General features: G+C 46.1%; 1 protein-coding gene across 7 annotated transcripts in view; it reads left to right on the plus strand.

Moving 5' to 3' along the window:
- LOC108506843 overlaps positions 1-17,485 on the plus strand; it is a 58,897-nt gene that overhangs the window by 15,218 nt on the left and 26,194 nt on the right. For 4 of the 7 annotated variants that reach the window (XR_001877878.1, XM_017834231.1, XM_017834230.1 and 1 more), the window contains one exon: positions 9,990-10,087. Coding sequence is in view for 6 of the 7 variants with exons in the window: in XM_017834231.1 (XP_017689720.1) it covers positions 9,990-10,087 (98 nt within the window). In the remaining variant the exon portion in view is untranslated. Of the gene's footprint in view, positions 1-7,152; positions 7,285-9,989; positions 10,088-17,485 lie in introns of all 7 variants that reach the window. The other 3 variants (XM_017834233.1, XM_017834236.1, XM_017834234.1) reach the window with 1 other exon arrangement.

Raw genomic sequence — 17,485 nt, forward strand, 5'->3', positions numbered from 1 at the left:
CCTCTCAGTCCAAGTGATTTATTTCAGTTACCAGGCTCCATGGTAAGTGATTGACATGCTGGGTTATTTGTGAATGAACAGAAAGCTAGTGTGACTTCTGGGCAAAGTTTCAACACTGTAGAAGGCTATCCTCTCTTCAGAGTGTCCTCAGCCATTCTCATCCTCATTTGAAACAGGCAGATGCCCATAAGAAAACCGAATCTATGTAACAGTGACACAGATTTTAGCTCAGCAGAGTATCAAGTCCCTTCTTAATTTCAAATTAACTTTATTCCCTTCCCCTTGGCTGCAATGTTTTGCCATCATTTGCTGCAGTGAAACTGACTGTGGAACTTCTCCTTTAGCTTTTCGTTAGAAAGCCACTTTTTCAATTTCATGTTCTAGGCTTCAGCTGAACTCTCCTTTCTTGCCAGCTCATGTTTCCACTGAACACACAGCTTGGTGAAGAAATAGCCCCTTCCCTATCCTGAAGCCTCCACTGACCCTACTTCAAACAGATAGGCAGTTGTGGTCGTGTTTACTCTTGATCTCTGAAGCCACTGAGGTGCTACAGTCTAAACTCTGTTCCCTTGCTACATGACACTTGAATCCCACCAACCTCTTTCCCTCCAAAGGCAAGTCAGGGGGATAGGAAAGCTTGCCTCCTTGGGTCTCACTCTCTGCAGTTTTGGACTCTTGCAAGCAGCCCTCCGTGCTACCAGTATCATAAGAAAAAAAACCTCTGTCTGCTACTTTCATCCAGAAGTTCAGAAAGCCACAGCCACCTCCAGGCTTTGATCTTGAGCCAAAGCCAAAGCCAACCTCCTTTGTTCCCCAGACCTTTTAGTTTTGCTTTGACTGACATAAGTACTCTTCTCTGTTCTTTCCTTCTTCTCTTTGTTCCCCATTTTCACCCCCTTACACTCCCCAGACCTTGGCTAGGAGCCTGCAACCTTATAATCCCTGTGGGAGAAGGTGTGTATGAACTTCTGCTTCATAGGTCACCAAGAAAATGCTGGACCAAGGGACCCTAGGTGATTTGGCCCCAGATGTTAAGACAGTGGGCTTTCCTGCCATTGTTTTCTGTCAGTTTGCCTCACTGCAGGAGGCAATGCACTGTCCCGGTGACTAAAAATGCCCAAGAGGCATTTTATGGCCCTTCCCTAGAAGATACCTGGGGCCAAAGAAGAAGCGATTTGTTAACTGCGTGTAGCCACAAATGGAGCTTGGAATGAGGAGGGGACTGCAAATAGCAAACTATTTCCAGATGTTCAAAGCCAATTCAAACATGCCACCTACTGGACCTGAGCTTGGAGCCTTGGTAGAGAAGGGACAGATGGCACTGAAGAACCAGAGCTTCCACACTCCCCAAGGACTTCCTGTAAAAGATGGTCCCTCCCTCACCTCTTCTGGTCTCTGGACTTTGTGATTGGTGTCCTCAGCTCTACTCTGCAGAAAGCATTCATATAGCCAAAACCCGAAGAGAGCAAGGCAGAGGGCATGCAGAATTTCCCAGGATTCTCTGTAAAAATAGTTTTTCTTGTATTGTTTTGCAGAAGGAAAATACATCAGAGCAGCAAAAGTACAGGCTTTTTAATGTGGAAATCTTGAGTCTGCCCTCCTCTGCCAGAGCCTCCTTCATGTGATGTTGAGCAAGTAGGGCACATGTTTATGTGCACCGCCTAGTCTGGGGTACTCCAGCTTCAAATGTAGTGGCCTGTGGTTAAGAGGTGCTGAGCAACTTTCAGAGTCATTAGTTTAAAATATTGGATGGTCAGCACTTCTCAGTTTCCTGACCTCTGAGGAAACCTTGGGAGTGATGACAGAGAATATGGTGAGCCATTTGCCCTGGGTAGGGAAGGTAAAGAAGTCTGTAACTCATTACCTTCCTACACATCTCAAGGTAATGCAGGTGACTGCTAATGAGCTGCAAGGGAGCTGTAAGCCCTTCAGAGCTTTATGTCCTCCAGATCTGATGGAACTGAACAAGGTAGGATTGAGGGGCCCATCTCAACTACTGCCGTGAACTTCTCTGTGTCTCAAAGCTTTTTCAGCTTGCTTACCTGAAAAATAGGCAAATGAATTCAAAGGAAAAGAGAAACCAACCTAATACCAAGGCAGGTAAATATCCTTTCTTACTTCTTAAGTGCCACTGAGTGCAAAGCTGTACCATTACAAAACCAGCTGCTATTTCTCTAAATCGTTCCCTAACATTTGTGGTAGATCACTTTGGTCATTTACATTCCAGTTCTTCCCTAAAGCTTTGTCACAGGGATTTAGGCAGGAGTTCAATTACCTGGCAGCTAGAACCATGCCCTTGCTAAGCCACCTAAAGACTGACATTCCAGGCCTCCCCTCATGGAGAAGAGCCTTGGTCCTCTAACTGAGCTTCAGCATCCTGAGTACAAAGCCTGTCAGATTTCATTGTTAACGAGTGAGGAAATAAATTGGCTCTAATTATTCTATGAAGAGCTTAGATGGAATTTTACAGGAAAGAAGCTTTGTCTAGAGATTATAAGAGGAGACTCTGAGCCAGGATTCCCAGGTTTTATTTCTGGTTCTGCCCCTCATTCACTGAGTAGCCCTGAATGAATGTTATATCTTGTTTCCCCCCCCATCTGTAAGAAGGGGTGATGATATCAAACTTCCTGGCATAAGTGCTTCTAGGCTTAATTAATTAACAGAAGTGAAGCAATCTGAGTTTTCAGTTGGAAGATGCCATAGTAATAATCAAAGAAATATTTCTAGTTGCTTTGGTATTTGGCATTTTCATTCTTTTTCATGTATAGAAGATAGTCCTCAGAGAGAAAACAGAGCTTTCAATCTACTAACTGGTAACTGGGCATTAAGGAAAACTGATGTTTAACCAGGTCATAAATTCACTGAAATTGCATTTTTTTCTCAGGCTATGAAGAACAGATAGACTTTTGCTCAACTATTTGTTACTCTAAAATTTTCAATGAATTGTTTTGTGCAAACAAAGCTTTTTGCAAGTGATTCACTGTGACTTTTGTTTGAGTAGTTTCTACTCTTGCAGAGTGATTGGCCAATCAATTCACATGGTATTGTGTCTGATCCTTAAGTGATTGCTCAGGCTCCCAAATACCTTGCAAACACAAAATGGCTCAAGTTGGAAGAGACTTCAGGAGATCTCTAGTTTTATCTGTGGTTCAAAGAAGGAGAATGTCAGCTATAAGATGAGGACAGGTTGCTCAGGGCTTTCAGCAGTTGGATACTGAAAACCTTCAAGGATGGTGATTGCACAGTCTATTTGGGCAATATTTGACTATCCTCATGGTGAAAATGCCATTCTTTAAAGCTGGTCTAAATGTCTTCAATTTTAGTTTATGTCCATTGTCTTTTGTCTTTCCACCATGCCCTGTGGTGAAGAGCCTGGCTCTACCTTTTTGATGACCTCCTTGTAGGAACTGTCAGGCTGTTGGTTGTCTCCTACAAAGCCATCTCTTCTCCATTTCCCTCAACCTCTCCTCATAAGGCTCTTGCCCCCAACCTCTTGGTGGTGTCTGCTGAACTTGCTCCAATGTGTCTATGTTTTTCTTGCACTGGGGATCCAAAGCTGGATTCAGTAGTTCAGTGCCATCTGAGTACCTAGGGAGGGGGGATAAACACATCTCTCACCCTCCTGGCTGTTCTGTTAATACAGTCCAGAATGCCTTTGGCTGCTTTTGCTGCCAAAGCACACTGCTAGCTCATGCCCAGCGTGGCCTCTGCCTGGATACCCAGATCCTTTCCTGCAGAGCTGCTCCTCTGCTCATCAGTCCCAGCCTGTACTGCTGCAGGATTTTGCATTTGTCCTTGCTAAATTTCATAAGGTTCCTCCCAGTCCGTTCCTCCAGCCTGTCTAGGGCCCTCTGAATGGCAGCTCTGCACTCAAGCGTATCAACTGCCCCCTGATACTCTGATGTTGTCTCCAAACTTGATGAGCTAGCACTCCATTGCTTCATCCAGACAACTGCTAAAAATGATAAACAGGACAGGCCCCAGAATAGACCCCTACAGTACCTGACGTGTTACAAACTTCTGGGTAGAGTACAACATATATCCACTCCTCTCCAAGCCTGACCATCTAAACCAATTTTTTACCTTCTGCTAGTCTGCCCATCCAGACCATAGCATCCTAATTTGAACAGAAGAATACTGGGGTAGACAGCATCAAGCTTTGTTAAAGTCTTGGCAAAATGCCTGCCAAAAAATCAAGTATTAATAAGAGTAGCATATATTTACCTGTATGTGTGTGCATGTGCAGGCACTTTTTGAAAACAGACTTGTGAACTACTGTGCAGTCACAGTCCAGAGGCCAGTCAGCATGGTAGTGAATTGAATTTGTGTCTTAGAGTTCAATTTCTTAAACATGTGCTCTGTTGTTTTCCACTTTATGGTTTTCCATTTTACTTTTGACGAAGAATTTTTAAAGCAACCATCCTTGTCCTTACATCCAACTCCAGACATGACTGAAACAGATCTCTACATTTGAATGATAAGCTACTTCCAGGTGTGAGTCATTCTCTAAAGTTTTTCCTTCCCCTAATTTCAAAAGGAGTTCTAATCTTGTTAACCTCTGCATTCCCCAATAATGTCAAACATAGCATCTACAGGAGATATGGACCACCAAGAAAATCATGGGAATCTCATGGGCTCAGAGAATGGATGTGAGCGAGACACTTGGAGAGAACAGGATTGACTCCATGCCTGGCCTTTGTAGGCTTCACAACATAAGCAGTATGGATCTCGGGCACTCTCCACTCTGTGTCTGTGTAGGCTTTAAACTTAAACCAGATCTCCAGCTTCAATCACCACATCCTTGCTACTGATGTTCAGCTCTGTCCTGTGCCTGTATTCTCACCTTCTGTTGCTTGGAGATGTAGCACAGAGAGTTTTCCCGGGCAACTCGGAAATCGAAGCTGTGTGTGCTCATCATCACCTCTTCTTGCTAGCAACATGATTTTCTTAATGAAGTTAAGAATATGCTCTGGGAGCTTCTGGGTGCAGAGTGAGGCCATGCATGGAGGAAAGGGAGATGTGTGGCCATTTTTGAACTGGACTGGGGAGTTCACACCTTCTGAAAGCCTTGAGCCATAGAAGGAGAATGATGTCTAAATGAGTTGTTCTGATGCAAAGTTGGAGCCATCCTCTGCAGTACCCCGGTGGGTGCTACTGAACTCAGGTGCAACCATACTCAAGACTGTTGTTCATAATGGACAATGCAATACCACTTATGCCATGCTGATATATGTACTGACCTATCCCTAGCTGGAGAGGAGACTTTCTGAACCTCTGGTCCCTTATCTATTTGAGATGTCCCATCCAGGTACTGAGTGGCTAAAAAGTTTTTACACAAAGGCTGGTGACAGAGCAGCCAGGACTGGTGCCAGAAGGCAGGCCTCCTCTCTCTTTACAGTACACATATTTCCAAAATCCCATGTTTGGACAATTCTTCTAGCTTGTCCTCCTTGGGCAATGTTAGGTATGTAATGATACTTGGCCAGATAACTTAGAGGGAATTGTTTTTTCAGACTGGACTGTCAACTTGTGCCACGTTATGCAGTGTGCTGGAAATGCACATGTCCACAAGTCAGGTAGCACTAGAGCAATTAAATAAAGAAGGGGAAAATAACCTTGTGTGAAAAATGCAGAGGCTGGTGTTCATGTCTGACACAGCCAGTGCAGCCTGGGTGACCGGATGGCTGGGTGTTGTTTCTGGCTGAGCTCCCACCCAAAGTGCACCAAGGACCTTTGTTTGGGAGCTACCTCCTCCCAAGTGTACTCATGTGAATGTTGTGGTAATAATTTTTTCCATTTGCCAAGAGGTGCAGTAACTAGCCTAACTGTGGCGAAGCCTAATCTTGTGACTCTTAGACCTCTGAATTTTCTGTGCAATTAAGGACAGAAATCCGTCCTTTACCAGCTCCATGACAACACTTGGTGACAATCAGGCAATTGCCTGAATGGTGTAATGAGCCCTCTAAAACCCTGGAGAGAATGGTTGAACTTACTGTTGGATTTTCCCACCTCTTTTTGGCAGACAGAAAATCCAGTATCTTAATTATGTAATAGGTACTGCAGCCTGTTTTTTATGCCAGGGTTATTTACCAAAATTGGGTCCTGTTGGAGTAGGAAGGGAGGCAATCTCTTTGTGTAGCCTTCCTACCCATGCAAGAATGTGTTTGTGTGGTGTAATCACTACCTTGAACCAACTAATCCTCCTTCCCTTCCAGGACGGCATCTGCACCCCTAGGTCAGAGACACTGTTTTGCCAAGAGCTGATGAGGTTTTCACCTTTTCCTATTTGGGGAAAGGTCCTGCTTTTCACAGGGTGGGGCCTGCAGCTGCTGTTCTTGCTACTGCTGTGAAGTCAGTGTTGTGTAGCTCTTGGACGTGTTGTAGTGACAGCCAGGCAGTCCTGAAGCCACAGGTGCTTTGATGTGCTGTAGACACCAACAGGCTTTGCCTGAGATGTGTGGCCCACAGCAGGAGTGAGAAGAGCCCCCTGTACCCTGGCTGTCTGCACAGTGTCTGCAACACACAGCCCAGCCGGTGTTGCCATGGACACACTGTCCACCCTGGACTTGCAAATTCCCAACACTTCAGTGAAAATAATTTGGTGCAATCAGTGGAGAAGTGGGGTTTGCAGGTACCACACCCACCTGCACAGATACACATGCTGCTACAACCATCTTCTTTGTGACATGGTTTCAGTAAGCGAGCAGACAAGTCTGCTTGTAAGACACAGTGGCATGTCAGCCAGCAGGGATGGTTACAAACATGGCTTTCTCCAGCTCTGCTCAACAAGACCTCTTCCTGCTGCTTGTAACAATATGTTGTTACCACAACATGGCATCTAGTAAAGAAAAGAAAGCCAAGCACAATACACGCAAACTTCAAAACTTCCCCCTTCCCTTCAACAACAGATTTTTCTTGTCAGGTTCAAATTATTTGCCAATGAGTGACAGAAAAAGCCATTTCTCTGGTTTGGCCTGTGTTTATTTGCTGCACCAAATAAACAGAAGGTGTTTCTGGGAAATGAATATCAGGGAGTGCAAGAAAATGACATTGGCCTGGCCTAATTTACTACTTAAGGCTAGCTTCTTTGAGAGTTGGGCCATGGTGGTGGGTATTTCATACTACTCCATTGTGTCTCCTCTTCCTGAGCAGATGTGTCCAAGGCTGGATGCTGTAATTTCTGGTTTTGGTGAACTGAGAGGAAAATTCCAGAAGCCACAGGCAGCATCACCCAGCCTTGGTGAGAAGGCTGGCTGGGTCACCTCTCCACATCCCAGCCCACAGGTGAGGTATGTTGGGAGAGCAGAGAGATAGGCACTTGGTGCTTGTGCTTGCTCTTATCGTTTTTGAGGAAGTCTGCTACACGTTTGCAATGGAGCCAGGTAGTAGATGGATGTTGTACAGAACTTCAGTCTCCCAGTCTGTCAAGCTTGAAAGTTTTTCCAGCTTTCAATTTTGTCTAGAGTTTCTTTCTTAAGACTCCCCCCTTCTTCAAACAGAGCCTCAACTCTGGCTGGGTCCCAGAGATAGATACCAAATGGTGCTTTTTTCCCTTTCTTTTGCTCTTTCTTCCTTCTCGTGAAGCTGGCAGACTCTCCAAACACACATCCAACCAACGCACAGTGCATTCGAAAACAGGCCATCTGGCTGAGCACTCCTTGAGAATGAGAAGACAAGAAAAACAACCCTCTTGGAGCTGGCAGCTGAAAGGCAAGCAGCCCGTACGTGGACTTGATCTTGTGGTGCAATCCAAGAGCCATCCAATCCAAGGGCATTGCAAAAAAGCTCTTTCCTAATGAGCAGAATACGGCTGTCTCCAGAAGCGGCTCCAAGTCAACAATTTGAGTGGGATGCTGTAACTCTCCTCGCTGCACATGTGCTCATTAATTAAAGCCATTTTGGAAGATGCCCCGGACACCCCCGCCAGGGCTGCCAGCCTACCCTCCCTGAAATGCTGCTTGCTGCTTTGCAGCCCCCTGCTGGGCCCAGATCTGCAGAGCCCCAGGAGAAGGACTGAGCCATCAGCATCCAGCTCTTAACCGCAAAACGGACCCGTTGCGTCATTGTTGAACAGCTGCGTGGGGAGTACAGCCCTGGAAGGAAGTTGCACTCCCTTTGCTTTGCCATTATTTTTCTCCCCTGAGTTTGGTAACAGCCAGAGTGCTCCAGGCGCAAAACCATTCTGGGCAGGTCAGCAAGTGTCAGGGACGGAAGTGAGCTGAGCAACCCAGTATCGCAACGCTTCGCTATTTTTCTGGTGGCTAAGGACTGGATTCACTAAATCAAGGTGGCTGAGGTGAATGCAGAGCCATTAGTAGCCAAATCCCTCAACAGCAGAACAGGGAGCACTCAGTGAAACTAGTAGGAGATGAGTTTAAAGCAGACTGAAGAAATTACATCAGATTAGGTAAAGGATTTCTGGAAGTTGCTGGCCCAGAAGGCTGCAGAGGCAGAGAGCAGCAGTGGGCTCAGAATGGCATTAGACAAATTTGCAGGCAACAAGTCCATAAAATGACACTAAAAGGAACAGGGAAAATATACAATCTAACATCCCGATCCAACAAAGGTGAATACTGAGGAAACAAAAGGGAGAGGGAAATGTCCAGGCCTGAGTGCACTCCCTGGACAATCTCTTACCTTGCCCTAGCTGGGAGCAGAGTGCTGTGTGGGGAGGACCATTCTTCAATTTTTATTGTAGGATTCAGTTCCTGTACCAGCCCGATCTGAAGGTCATATGAACAGATTGTTGCCTCTTTAAATTACCAGAAGGAAGCTAGAATCCAGTTTTTCTCGGAAAGCTGAATTTATGGAACATGTTTCCGTGAATGTTAATAGCCACAAGCCCCGGCTTAATCTGTTGGCTCTCCCAGTCGTTACATTTCACACAGTGACAGGGTGATTCATTTGACTCTTTATCTTCTTATTTGGAATCTCCTTGTTTCTGCATCTGCCCCTTTAGTACTGATGGGAGCAAGGACAGCTCATAGCTACATCTCAGCTATGTGTGTGTGGGTTTCCAGGGGCTGGTTACAGCTCTGCATATCCGGATGGCAGTTCCTTAGTTTTCTGCTGTGCCTTCTTTCATGCAGTTGTGTTTTCAAGTTGAGGGACTAAAACTCTTGATCTTTTGACTTTATTAACTCGGGAATAGGGTTCTGTAAGTGAAAAATTGCTTACTTACCTTGAAAAATTATTACAAAGGACACAGAGAACCAATACAGGTCCTTGGGAACTTTGTATTTCTTGACACTAAGTTATCAGAGACATTCTGATAAAGGAAGTGCCTCTTCCTTTTATTAACATGCAATGTAGTTGTCCTCAACCAACATAGGTGAGATCTAAAACTGAGATTTTGCATCATTTTCTTTCTAAACCCACTGCTTTATAAGCTTTAACAATTGCAAAAAGATATTCCTAAACTGAAAAGAATAAAAAATGGGGGTTTGATGAAGTCAGATATGCCCCTTCTTTGGTGCTGACTGAATTAAAATACAGGTGGTTAGTTCAGAAAAAACTGGGAGTGACAAGAGATAGGGACCTCTACTAAATCAGAGTGAAGTGCAGCAGTGCAGTTGCATACCAGAGAGAATGTAAATAGTAACTGGGAAGCTTCAGTGTGGAAAAAAAAACAGGGAAAGGGGCACAACAAATTAAAAGGGTTCTCTTGATCATTGAATCTACTCCTTTGCTATCATGATGTCCCACAACTGATAAAGATCTGTCTTCAAACAATTAAGCTTTTTATTCCCATTGCTTGTCTTTTAAGGTTATTCTGAACTTCACTCTGCTATTTTTTTAAAAGTTTCTGCAAGGTTGCAGCCTTAGTTTATTTATGACCAGTGTGTGCCCATTTTAAGATCTTTCCTTTTATAAACTGTAACCTGCTATTAGCCACATTTAGAAAAAGTTTTAGGGCACAATTCATCTCCTACAAGTATGTGTGTTCTGTTATGCTAACATTGTCCCTTTTTTTTATTTTTATCTTACAGGAAAGCAGAATTATGTGCAAAAACAAGATGAAACAGATGTGTCATTACGATTCAGACAGAAATGTAAATCAGCTGAAGACATCAGAACAAAATGCCTTGTAAGTGTTTCTGTGCTATCAGTTACTCAAGAGATAGTTACAGGTAACACGCCTTTCTGTGCATATTGCTTCCTTTACAGCCTTTGATGTGATCTTGTGAAAGGTAAGTTCTCTTCTGGAATGTGCTCTGAGGTCTGAGGCAAGTCAACTGGAGCTCTGGGAGTGTGATGGGAGTGTGGTATCTCCAGAGACCGGGTTCCAAACTTTCTTGAGATGATTGTGTGAACAGCACTGTTGACAAAGAAAGAATATCAGGGAATAGTCTCATGATACTGAGAATGCCAAGTATATGTCAATTGTGCTGTGGGAATGTCATTTGTGCCTTATATTCCAATAAAATGAATTACATTTTCTTCAGGTCCATTCCCAAATTAGATGTAGAGAGGGTCCAAACCATCACCAGTGAAAATTATGCCAGTTGGAACATTTTTCTAGTGAAAAATTTGGTTTTGAGAGGAAAGATACTTTCATAGAAAGTGTTCACGGACCTCCAAATGTGCCCCCCTCCTCATAAACCCCAAAGTCTTAAAAGCAAAAGAGGTTTGATTGTTGGCAGTGTGGGGATTATTTCCCTCCCTTTCCCCCAGCATTTTCCAATGGAAAATATTCAGGATTTGGGTTTTCAGCCCTTTGCTGAAATGTCAAGATTTTCCAAAGGGTGAAGGAGGGGGAAAGAGAAGAAAAGAAAAACATGTTCTGACCAGCTCCAGTCAGAGCCAAATGGCTCAGTCCTTGATTTGGTCAGGGAAGCATGCTGGAGGGGAGAAAATGGGAGTGTCTTGGTTCCACACATAGCCTGGCTGGGCTGAGGGCTGCGTATCACGATCCATTTGTATGAGTCATTACGGCCGACATTTCACCAGGAGAGCGTGTGTAGTAGCTTTTAAGCACTCCAGGTCAATATGTTAGTTGCAAGCACTGCTGTGCTGCTTGCCACGGCCACTTTGGCTCTCTGTGCATGTGTGGGATGTACACAGGTACATTCTGTTCAACTCCTCCAATATTTCCATGACGTCTTTGTCTCACAGAGACAACAGTAACCCCTGGCACCCATCCAGATCTGAAAATTCAGTTCTCTCCCATTCATAAAAGAGGAGAAGGGAGAAAAATGGCATGTGTCTGTAAACATAAATGTTTGTCTAGATCCTCTGTCTGGGTGACACTGTCTTGTCCTCTGCAGTGCTTGGAATTTAGCCTTTGAGAACTCAGGCCAACTATGGACAGTCAGGCTCTAGGTAGGGAGAAATGCTGGAAGAGCCAACAAAAGGCTGCTAACCTGCACATGCACATACATGTGCCATCCTGCTTCTTGGGGGAAAAGGAGTGGCTTTGTTTCCCAAGTACTGCTGATCCCCAGCTGTGTGCTCAGCCTCCAGAAAGCTGTCCCAGCAGTTGGACACCTTCAGGCCTGAGGAAGATCAGAGCCATCTGTGCTCCTGCTTTTCCAAGGTGTCTCCCACAGCTGCAGAGGGGGAACTGGTAGATGGATGCATATGCAGGCTAGGTCTTTGTCCCCCTCTAGTGACTCAACTGCAACAGAAGTTTTCAGAGTCCTACTCCCTCCAAGCAAGATGGTCGTTTTTGTAGGCCAGGATATTGAATGGTTTCCTTTCTGAAGGCCAGTAGGACATCTAAACACCACTGGCACGTCACATATTTATACACACTCAGACATTATCCATTACAAATGTAAACAGTCATTTAGGAGCCTGACTTTCTGCCCCAATGGGTCACGTGTGCCTGCTTTCCTTCCATGGAAGATGGCAGTCACAGGCTTCAGATGACAGCCCATGCCTGGTCCTTCAGGAGACCCAGCTAGAGCCACTGTTACCAGTGCAAAAGCACATGCTCCCAATCTCTTGTAACCAAACACTTGCTGAGTCACAGCCCAGTCACCCCGTACGCTTAGCAAGTCGCGTCAGCCATCTGTCACCAGCACATCCTCCTCACCGTGCTGTGACTCCGTGGGGAAAACAACAGGAGGCAGATTATGTTTGGCTGAGGAGCCAGGCTCTCGTGCATCTTGGCTCTGAGTAACCCCTAACTAGCGGTGAGGCCTTTGGCTCCTCTTAATTTGGCCCTTTGTCAGGGAAGAAAGTGACATTCAGGTTCAAACACTGGAAGCTTTGCCTGACTAATGAGTGACTCCAAACAAAGCCGACTCAGACAAGACATGGATGGCATTGTGCAAAATGTCCCTCCTACAGACAGATCATCTACACAGGCCTCCACACTGGAGGTGTGTGTGTTCTTCTGTGGTGTTCTTCTCCAATCAGTGTTTAAAAAACAGCACCAAAATATAGGGTGCTCTGTTTCTTAAGGCCTTGTCCCACCTACTGTGTCAGCTAAAGCTGGGAGAGCAGCCTTGCCGTGTCTCCTGTCCTAGTGGACACCCGTGTTTCCTGGGGTTCCCCCTTGTGCTAGAGGTGCAGCCCTGGACAGCACAGCCCAAAAAGATGGGATTGCTTCCTGCCATGTGCCTGCCTTACGCCTCAGATGAGGCACTGCCCAGGTACAGGAGCCAGATTGGGGGTGTGTAAGCATCTTGAGTAGGGATCCACAGGGGATTTCACAAAGCTCTCCCCACTTACCATGACCTCCCCAGCGCGGGCTTGCCAGCCTCCTCTGTCATGTGCTTGAAAGTCTGTTTTCCCTATCAACTCCCTGAGGGACAAATCAACCACACCAGCAATCTGACCATCTTACTTTATCCTAAGGCAATGAAAGAGTGCAGAGTGGACGTGGCCTTTTTGTTCTGGAGGAAAAAAAGTGAACTCAATGCCAAGCACAGATCCCAGGCTGTGTAGTTCAAATCACGCTCAGAGCACATAATTCCCATTTGTGTTTGTGTGCACGCAGGGCAAGGGTGGGGGCTGGCTGGGAGGGGGGGTGAATATAAGAATGTAATTGTCATAATTTAATCCAAAACTACTTCTTGGAAGGAAAAAAAAAATCAGGCTGACACAAAACAGCATGTTCAGTTATAAACACCACATGAAAGAGCTGTATTATGTTCTGCTTGGTAACTGACATGGAGCGCTAGCATTCTCAGCTGCCCACTACTGGGCAAAGGACTTTCCAACTCTCCCCCTCACCCCTAAAACACAACCCCCCAGCCAAACTGCGGCGCAGATACCAATTTCTGAGGCCGCAGAGAAATTCCACATTGACAGTTCATTATGGGCAGGGGAGGCTGGCTGGTAGGCAGAGCAGCATGGAGCAGATAGCCATCTGGGACTTGGGGCGCTCCCAGCTGTGCCGGGGAGAGTGCACGCACATCTCCTGCAAGGCCACAAAGAAGCTGGCACATGCTTCAGAGGGGCTTTTCCCTCTAGTTTTCCCATAACGGGACACCATATTCTTGGAACGATGTGCTTTGCTGGCACCAAGGCTGCTCTTCTCTAACTGGCTCTGGGGTCTGCAGACTCGAAGTAGCAGCCATCGGGAATGGTGTCAGGGCTCTCAGTGCCCTTCCCTTCTCCTCCCAGGCCTTCAGCTGGAGTGACTCATTCTGTGTAAAGGAAGCACAGTCATTCTGGCTTAGATCCTCAGGGGTGCTTACCTACTTAACTCTGGATGGCACTGCATCCCTCGGAAAGCACCCAGGAACACCAAAGATTTGATAATTCACTCTATTTCTTCTGGAAATCACCAGGCAGAATCACCCTTCCTGCCTGTGGGGCCAGGAGATAAAGTGAAAAAGCCCTCTCAACCCTTGCTGCCCTGCAGTCCAAGTGGTTGGGGTCTCATCTTAATTAGAGGCTCCACAGATCATCCACTGGAGTTGTTGCAACAGGGTATCATGAAATATATGCCTTCTGCTTGAAGAATATGTTTTTTAGCTTGATGCTAACCTTTAGTTTTCATGGGGCTGGGTGACATTATTAGCACCCATGCCTACTGCTGAAGTGAAGCATCTTTTTTGTAGTGTGGGTGGGAGATGGGTTATTGTCAATATGGAGCAGAGCTAGAGAATGGCTTCTGTTATTTACTTTTTTCTGTTCTTGTAGGATGTGTGACACTGTTTAACAAAGATATGCTAAACAGAGAAGAATCCAATTAAAATCTAGAATTGTCACCCAGGCACCCTTGGGAGATTTCCCTTCCTTTGGCTGTGCCCAGCACAGTCCAGTGGTGTGGGAGAAAAGTGGAAAGAGGGTAACTAAAGTACATGGTTTGTGGTGCTGGGTCTGGCAGAGGGGGAGTGATGCTGTGTTTTGCCTCGGGGGCCGGCTGGGGTGAAAAGGTATGCAGTGTTCGTGCTCTGGCTTTTTCTCTCGCCCGAAAGGTGGAATTGAACCACTCTGTCGCTAGACAGCTACAGGTTTGAAGCCTGCACCCCAGACCACTGAGGGTCATCCGGGCAACTTAGGGTGTGTACTGACCCCCTATATAAAACCCCGCCGCTCTTTCATCCTAAAGTAAGGGTGAGGGGTGCTTTCCCTCAGGTTGCACCTTCCGCTCTTTCTTGAGGGGTTTCCGCTCCGCATTAGCGACGGCGCGACGGTGGCGGGAGAGGAGCGGGAGGTGCAGCCCCCGTCGCCATCCCAGGAGCACCGTGCGCGGTATGCAAATAAAGGGGCGTTGATTGGCTGCCCGGCGAGGGGCGGGGTGAGAGGCGCGCCGGGAAGGGTCCCGAGGCGGTGGGTGAGTCACGGCGCTTCCCAGAAGGAGCGGGACCGTCCCGCGCCCTTCCCGGATCTCCGGGGTCCCTTACAACACCGGACGGGGCAGCTTGTGCAACAACGGGGGCCGCCCCCGGCCGGGCCCCCGAGGTGTGATGCGAGGAGACCGGAGCAGTACCTCTTCCTGGGTTTTCTTTTTTTTTTTTTTTTTTTTTTTTTTCCTCCAGTGGGTAATGCCAGATAACTCTGGAGGATGTGAGTCTCCCATGAGATACTTCGCAGAACAATAATATCCTCTGGGAGGAAATTCCTCCCTGGCCCCCAGCTGAGGATCAACTTATGCCCCAAAGTATGAGGATTGAAAACACTTGTAATTTTATCCTAGCGAGTGTAACTATAGAGGCTATTTTCATAAACCCTTAAAAATTACTCACTTATTTGCCTTAAGAGATTCCTCTGAAGCGGAGCCATTTCTGCAAATGGATGTGGTTTCTAGTGATTTTTAATTAGATAATGTTTTTTGGTGTAAGCAACAAATGAAACCATAGGCCTATTCCCCCTCTTGCTCGCCCTGGGGAAGCTGAGATTCAAAACTGCTCCTTGGTGGAGCAGCACCATGGTAGAGCTGGTACGGAACAGAACCAGAGCCACAGCCTGAAGCTGGGAGCAGTTTTGTAGATGTCAGCAAAAGAAAGCAAAAGGTATTTGGTGGGGCAGCGCCATTCCCACTCACACCCAGGAACCCTGCTGGGCACAGCTTTGCTTTCAGTGCGTGGCTCCAAGTCATGACTTACCCCCTTGGAGCTGAACCAGCTCTGGTATGATCTGGCACTCTGACTCCCCAGCACAGACATGAGAGTGTTTGAGGCCTTATTGTTTGTAGTGAGCAGCTTTTTTAACAACTTAAATTTTCTTTAAAGAGCACATTTTTAGCTCCAATCCAGAAGCAGGTCTCTTATCAGAAGGAGCTGGTTTGAGAGTTGCCCCTGTGCCAATGCCAAGCAGAAATTTTTCTTCCTTTCCTTGGTTTTTAGGAGTCATGGTGCCCAGTACATTCCTATCTCTTTACCTGATACTTATCCCAGTAGCAGGTGGTGTAATCTAGCAAGTGTCTTTTGTGCATAAAAATGCACGGGGTGAGGAACTGGGGGTGTGCGTGGGAGGAGGTGAAGGGAAATTAGTCATGGGGAGGAAGAGAGGAAGAGGTTAGCATGAGGGTTGAGGAAATCAGGTGGCTGCAACTATCCCTCAGGCTTCTAACCAAGCCCATCCTGACGTTTGCTGGGAGAGGCACCTCAGCTCAGAGATATGCTCCTGTTGGCCCAGTGGCATGTGACCTTGCTGACTGATTCAGGCCAAAAAAGAATGGCTGCCAGGGGTCGGAAGAGTCATTCCTAGCTCCTGTACTTCATGTTCAAGGCTTGGCTTTGACACCACTTTCACTTTCTCTTTGCTTTCCTCTCGTCAGCCTTTTCCCGATCTCTCTTCCCCTGTGGCACTTCAGGGGAAGGCTTTTTAGTGTGACAATGCTGCTTTCATCTTCTCTCTTTTGCAGCCTCTAGGATTTTTAAGCAGAGATGTCTGTCTCTTATGCCTCATCATCAATCTCCCTGTACTTTCCAGAAAAAGACCATGCCAAACACTCAAGTCCAAATGAAAAATAATAGCCAGGCAAAATAACTTCTGCTGAGTAACTGAAGGATCCATCAGAAGTGCCAGCTACTAAAACTTGCCTTATTCTGTAGTAAAGGGAGATGCAGAGATAATGAAGGCATCAGTTTCTAAAGATCAAGCAGTAGAGGAAGGTGCCTGAGAGGGTCAGCAGCAACATAGGAAATGATTCCAGACCTCGGAATTGATGGCGAAGCAGTAATAAAGAAGTTGTGAGAATTTTCTCCTTGACCAGATGCGAGTCCGTCTAGGTTCAGGTCTGCTTTTGGAGTTGAAGCTGTGCTAGCTGCTGACTTCCCTAGCAGGGGTTGAAAATAACAATTCCAGGACCTCTGCATGTCTGGTTTTTAAAGGCCTTTGTCAGTCCTGACCAGAAGGGACTGCAGATGACTTGCTGTGCCTGATGGAGGTGCCGTTCTCCTTCTGTGGGGAATGGGGCGGGGGGGGGACACAGGGGGCAGGTACCCATAGGCAATACTTGGCACAGTTACTGCAGCTGCTGCTCAGTGTGCCTGAGAGGGCCCAGGCCTGGTCAGGAATCAGTGAGTAGACCTGGATTCTGGCTGCAGGCAATGATCATCTTATAACTTCTAATGAGATTTAGAACACTACCAAAATAGGTGTATAAGGCAACAAAAAAGGCAAATAGGTAGCTCCTAGGATTTTTGAAAGCATGTAAATAACAATACAGATGTGTTATTTGAAAGGCTTCTCAGCACCTGATTTGCCTTTAAGCATTTCTTGGAAATCCTGTAAGCATTCAGCTTCATCTTTAGACCAAACGTCTTTGAAAATCTGACCCTTTGCCATTAAAAGTATAGAATAAATCTAGTTTATCAGCTTAATGAAGAAAAAGCTTGCTCTCCTCAATAATGCTCTTAATTAAAGCATTTCTCAGTGTCTTTGGACCTGATTCTCCACCTTATGCAGAGAAGTACACTGTGCCAAATGGGTGCAGAGCACTGCCAATTTAGGTTTGATTCAATGCCCATTCAAGTTAATAGAAATCCTCCCACGGAAATCAATGGGATTTGGTTCAGGCCCTAAAGTCAATGGGAAATTCTGATTTGGCAGTACTTTATGCCCAACTGCACCAGTGTAA

Source organism: Lepidothrix coronata, unplaced genomic scaffold, assembly GCF_001604755.1.
Source record: "Lepidothrix coronata isolate B3197 unplaced genomic scaffold, Lepidothrix_coronata-1.0 Scaffold230, whole genome shotgun sequence".
NCBI classification, from domain to species: domain Eukaryota; kingdom Metazoa; phylum Chordata; class Aves; order Passeriformes; family Pipridae; genus Lepidothrix; species Lepidothrix coronata.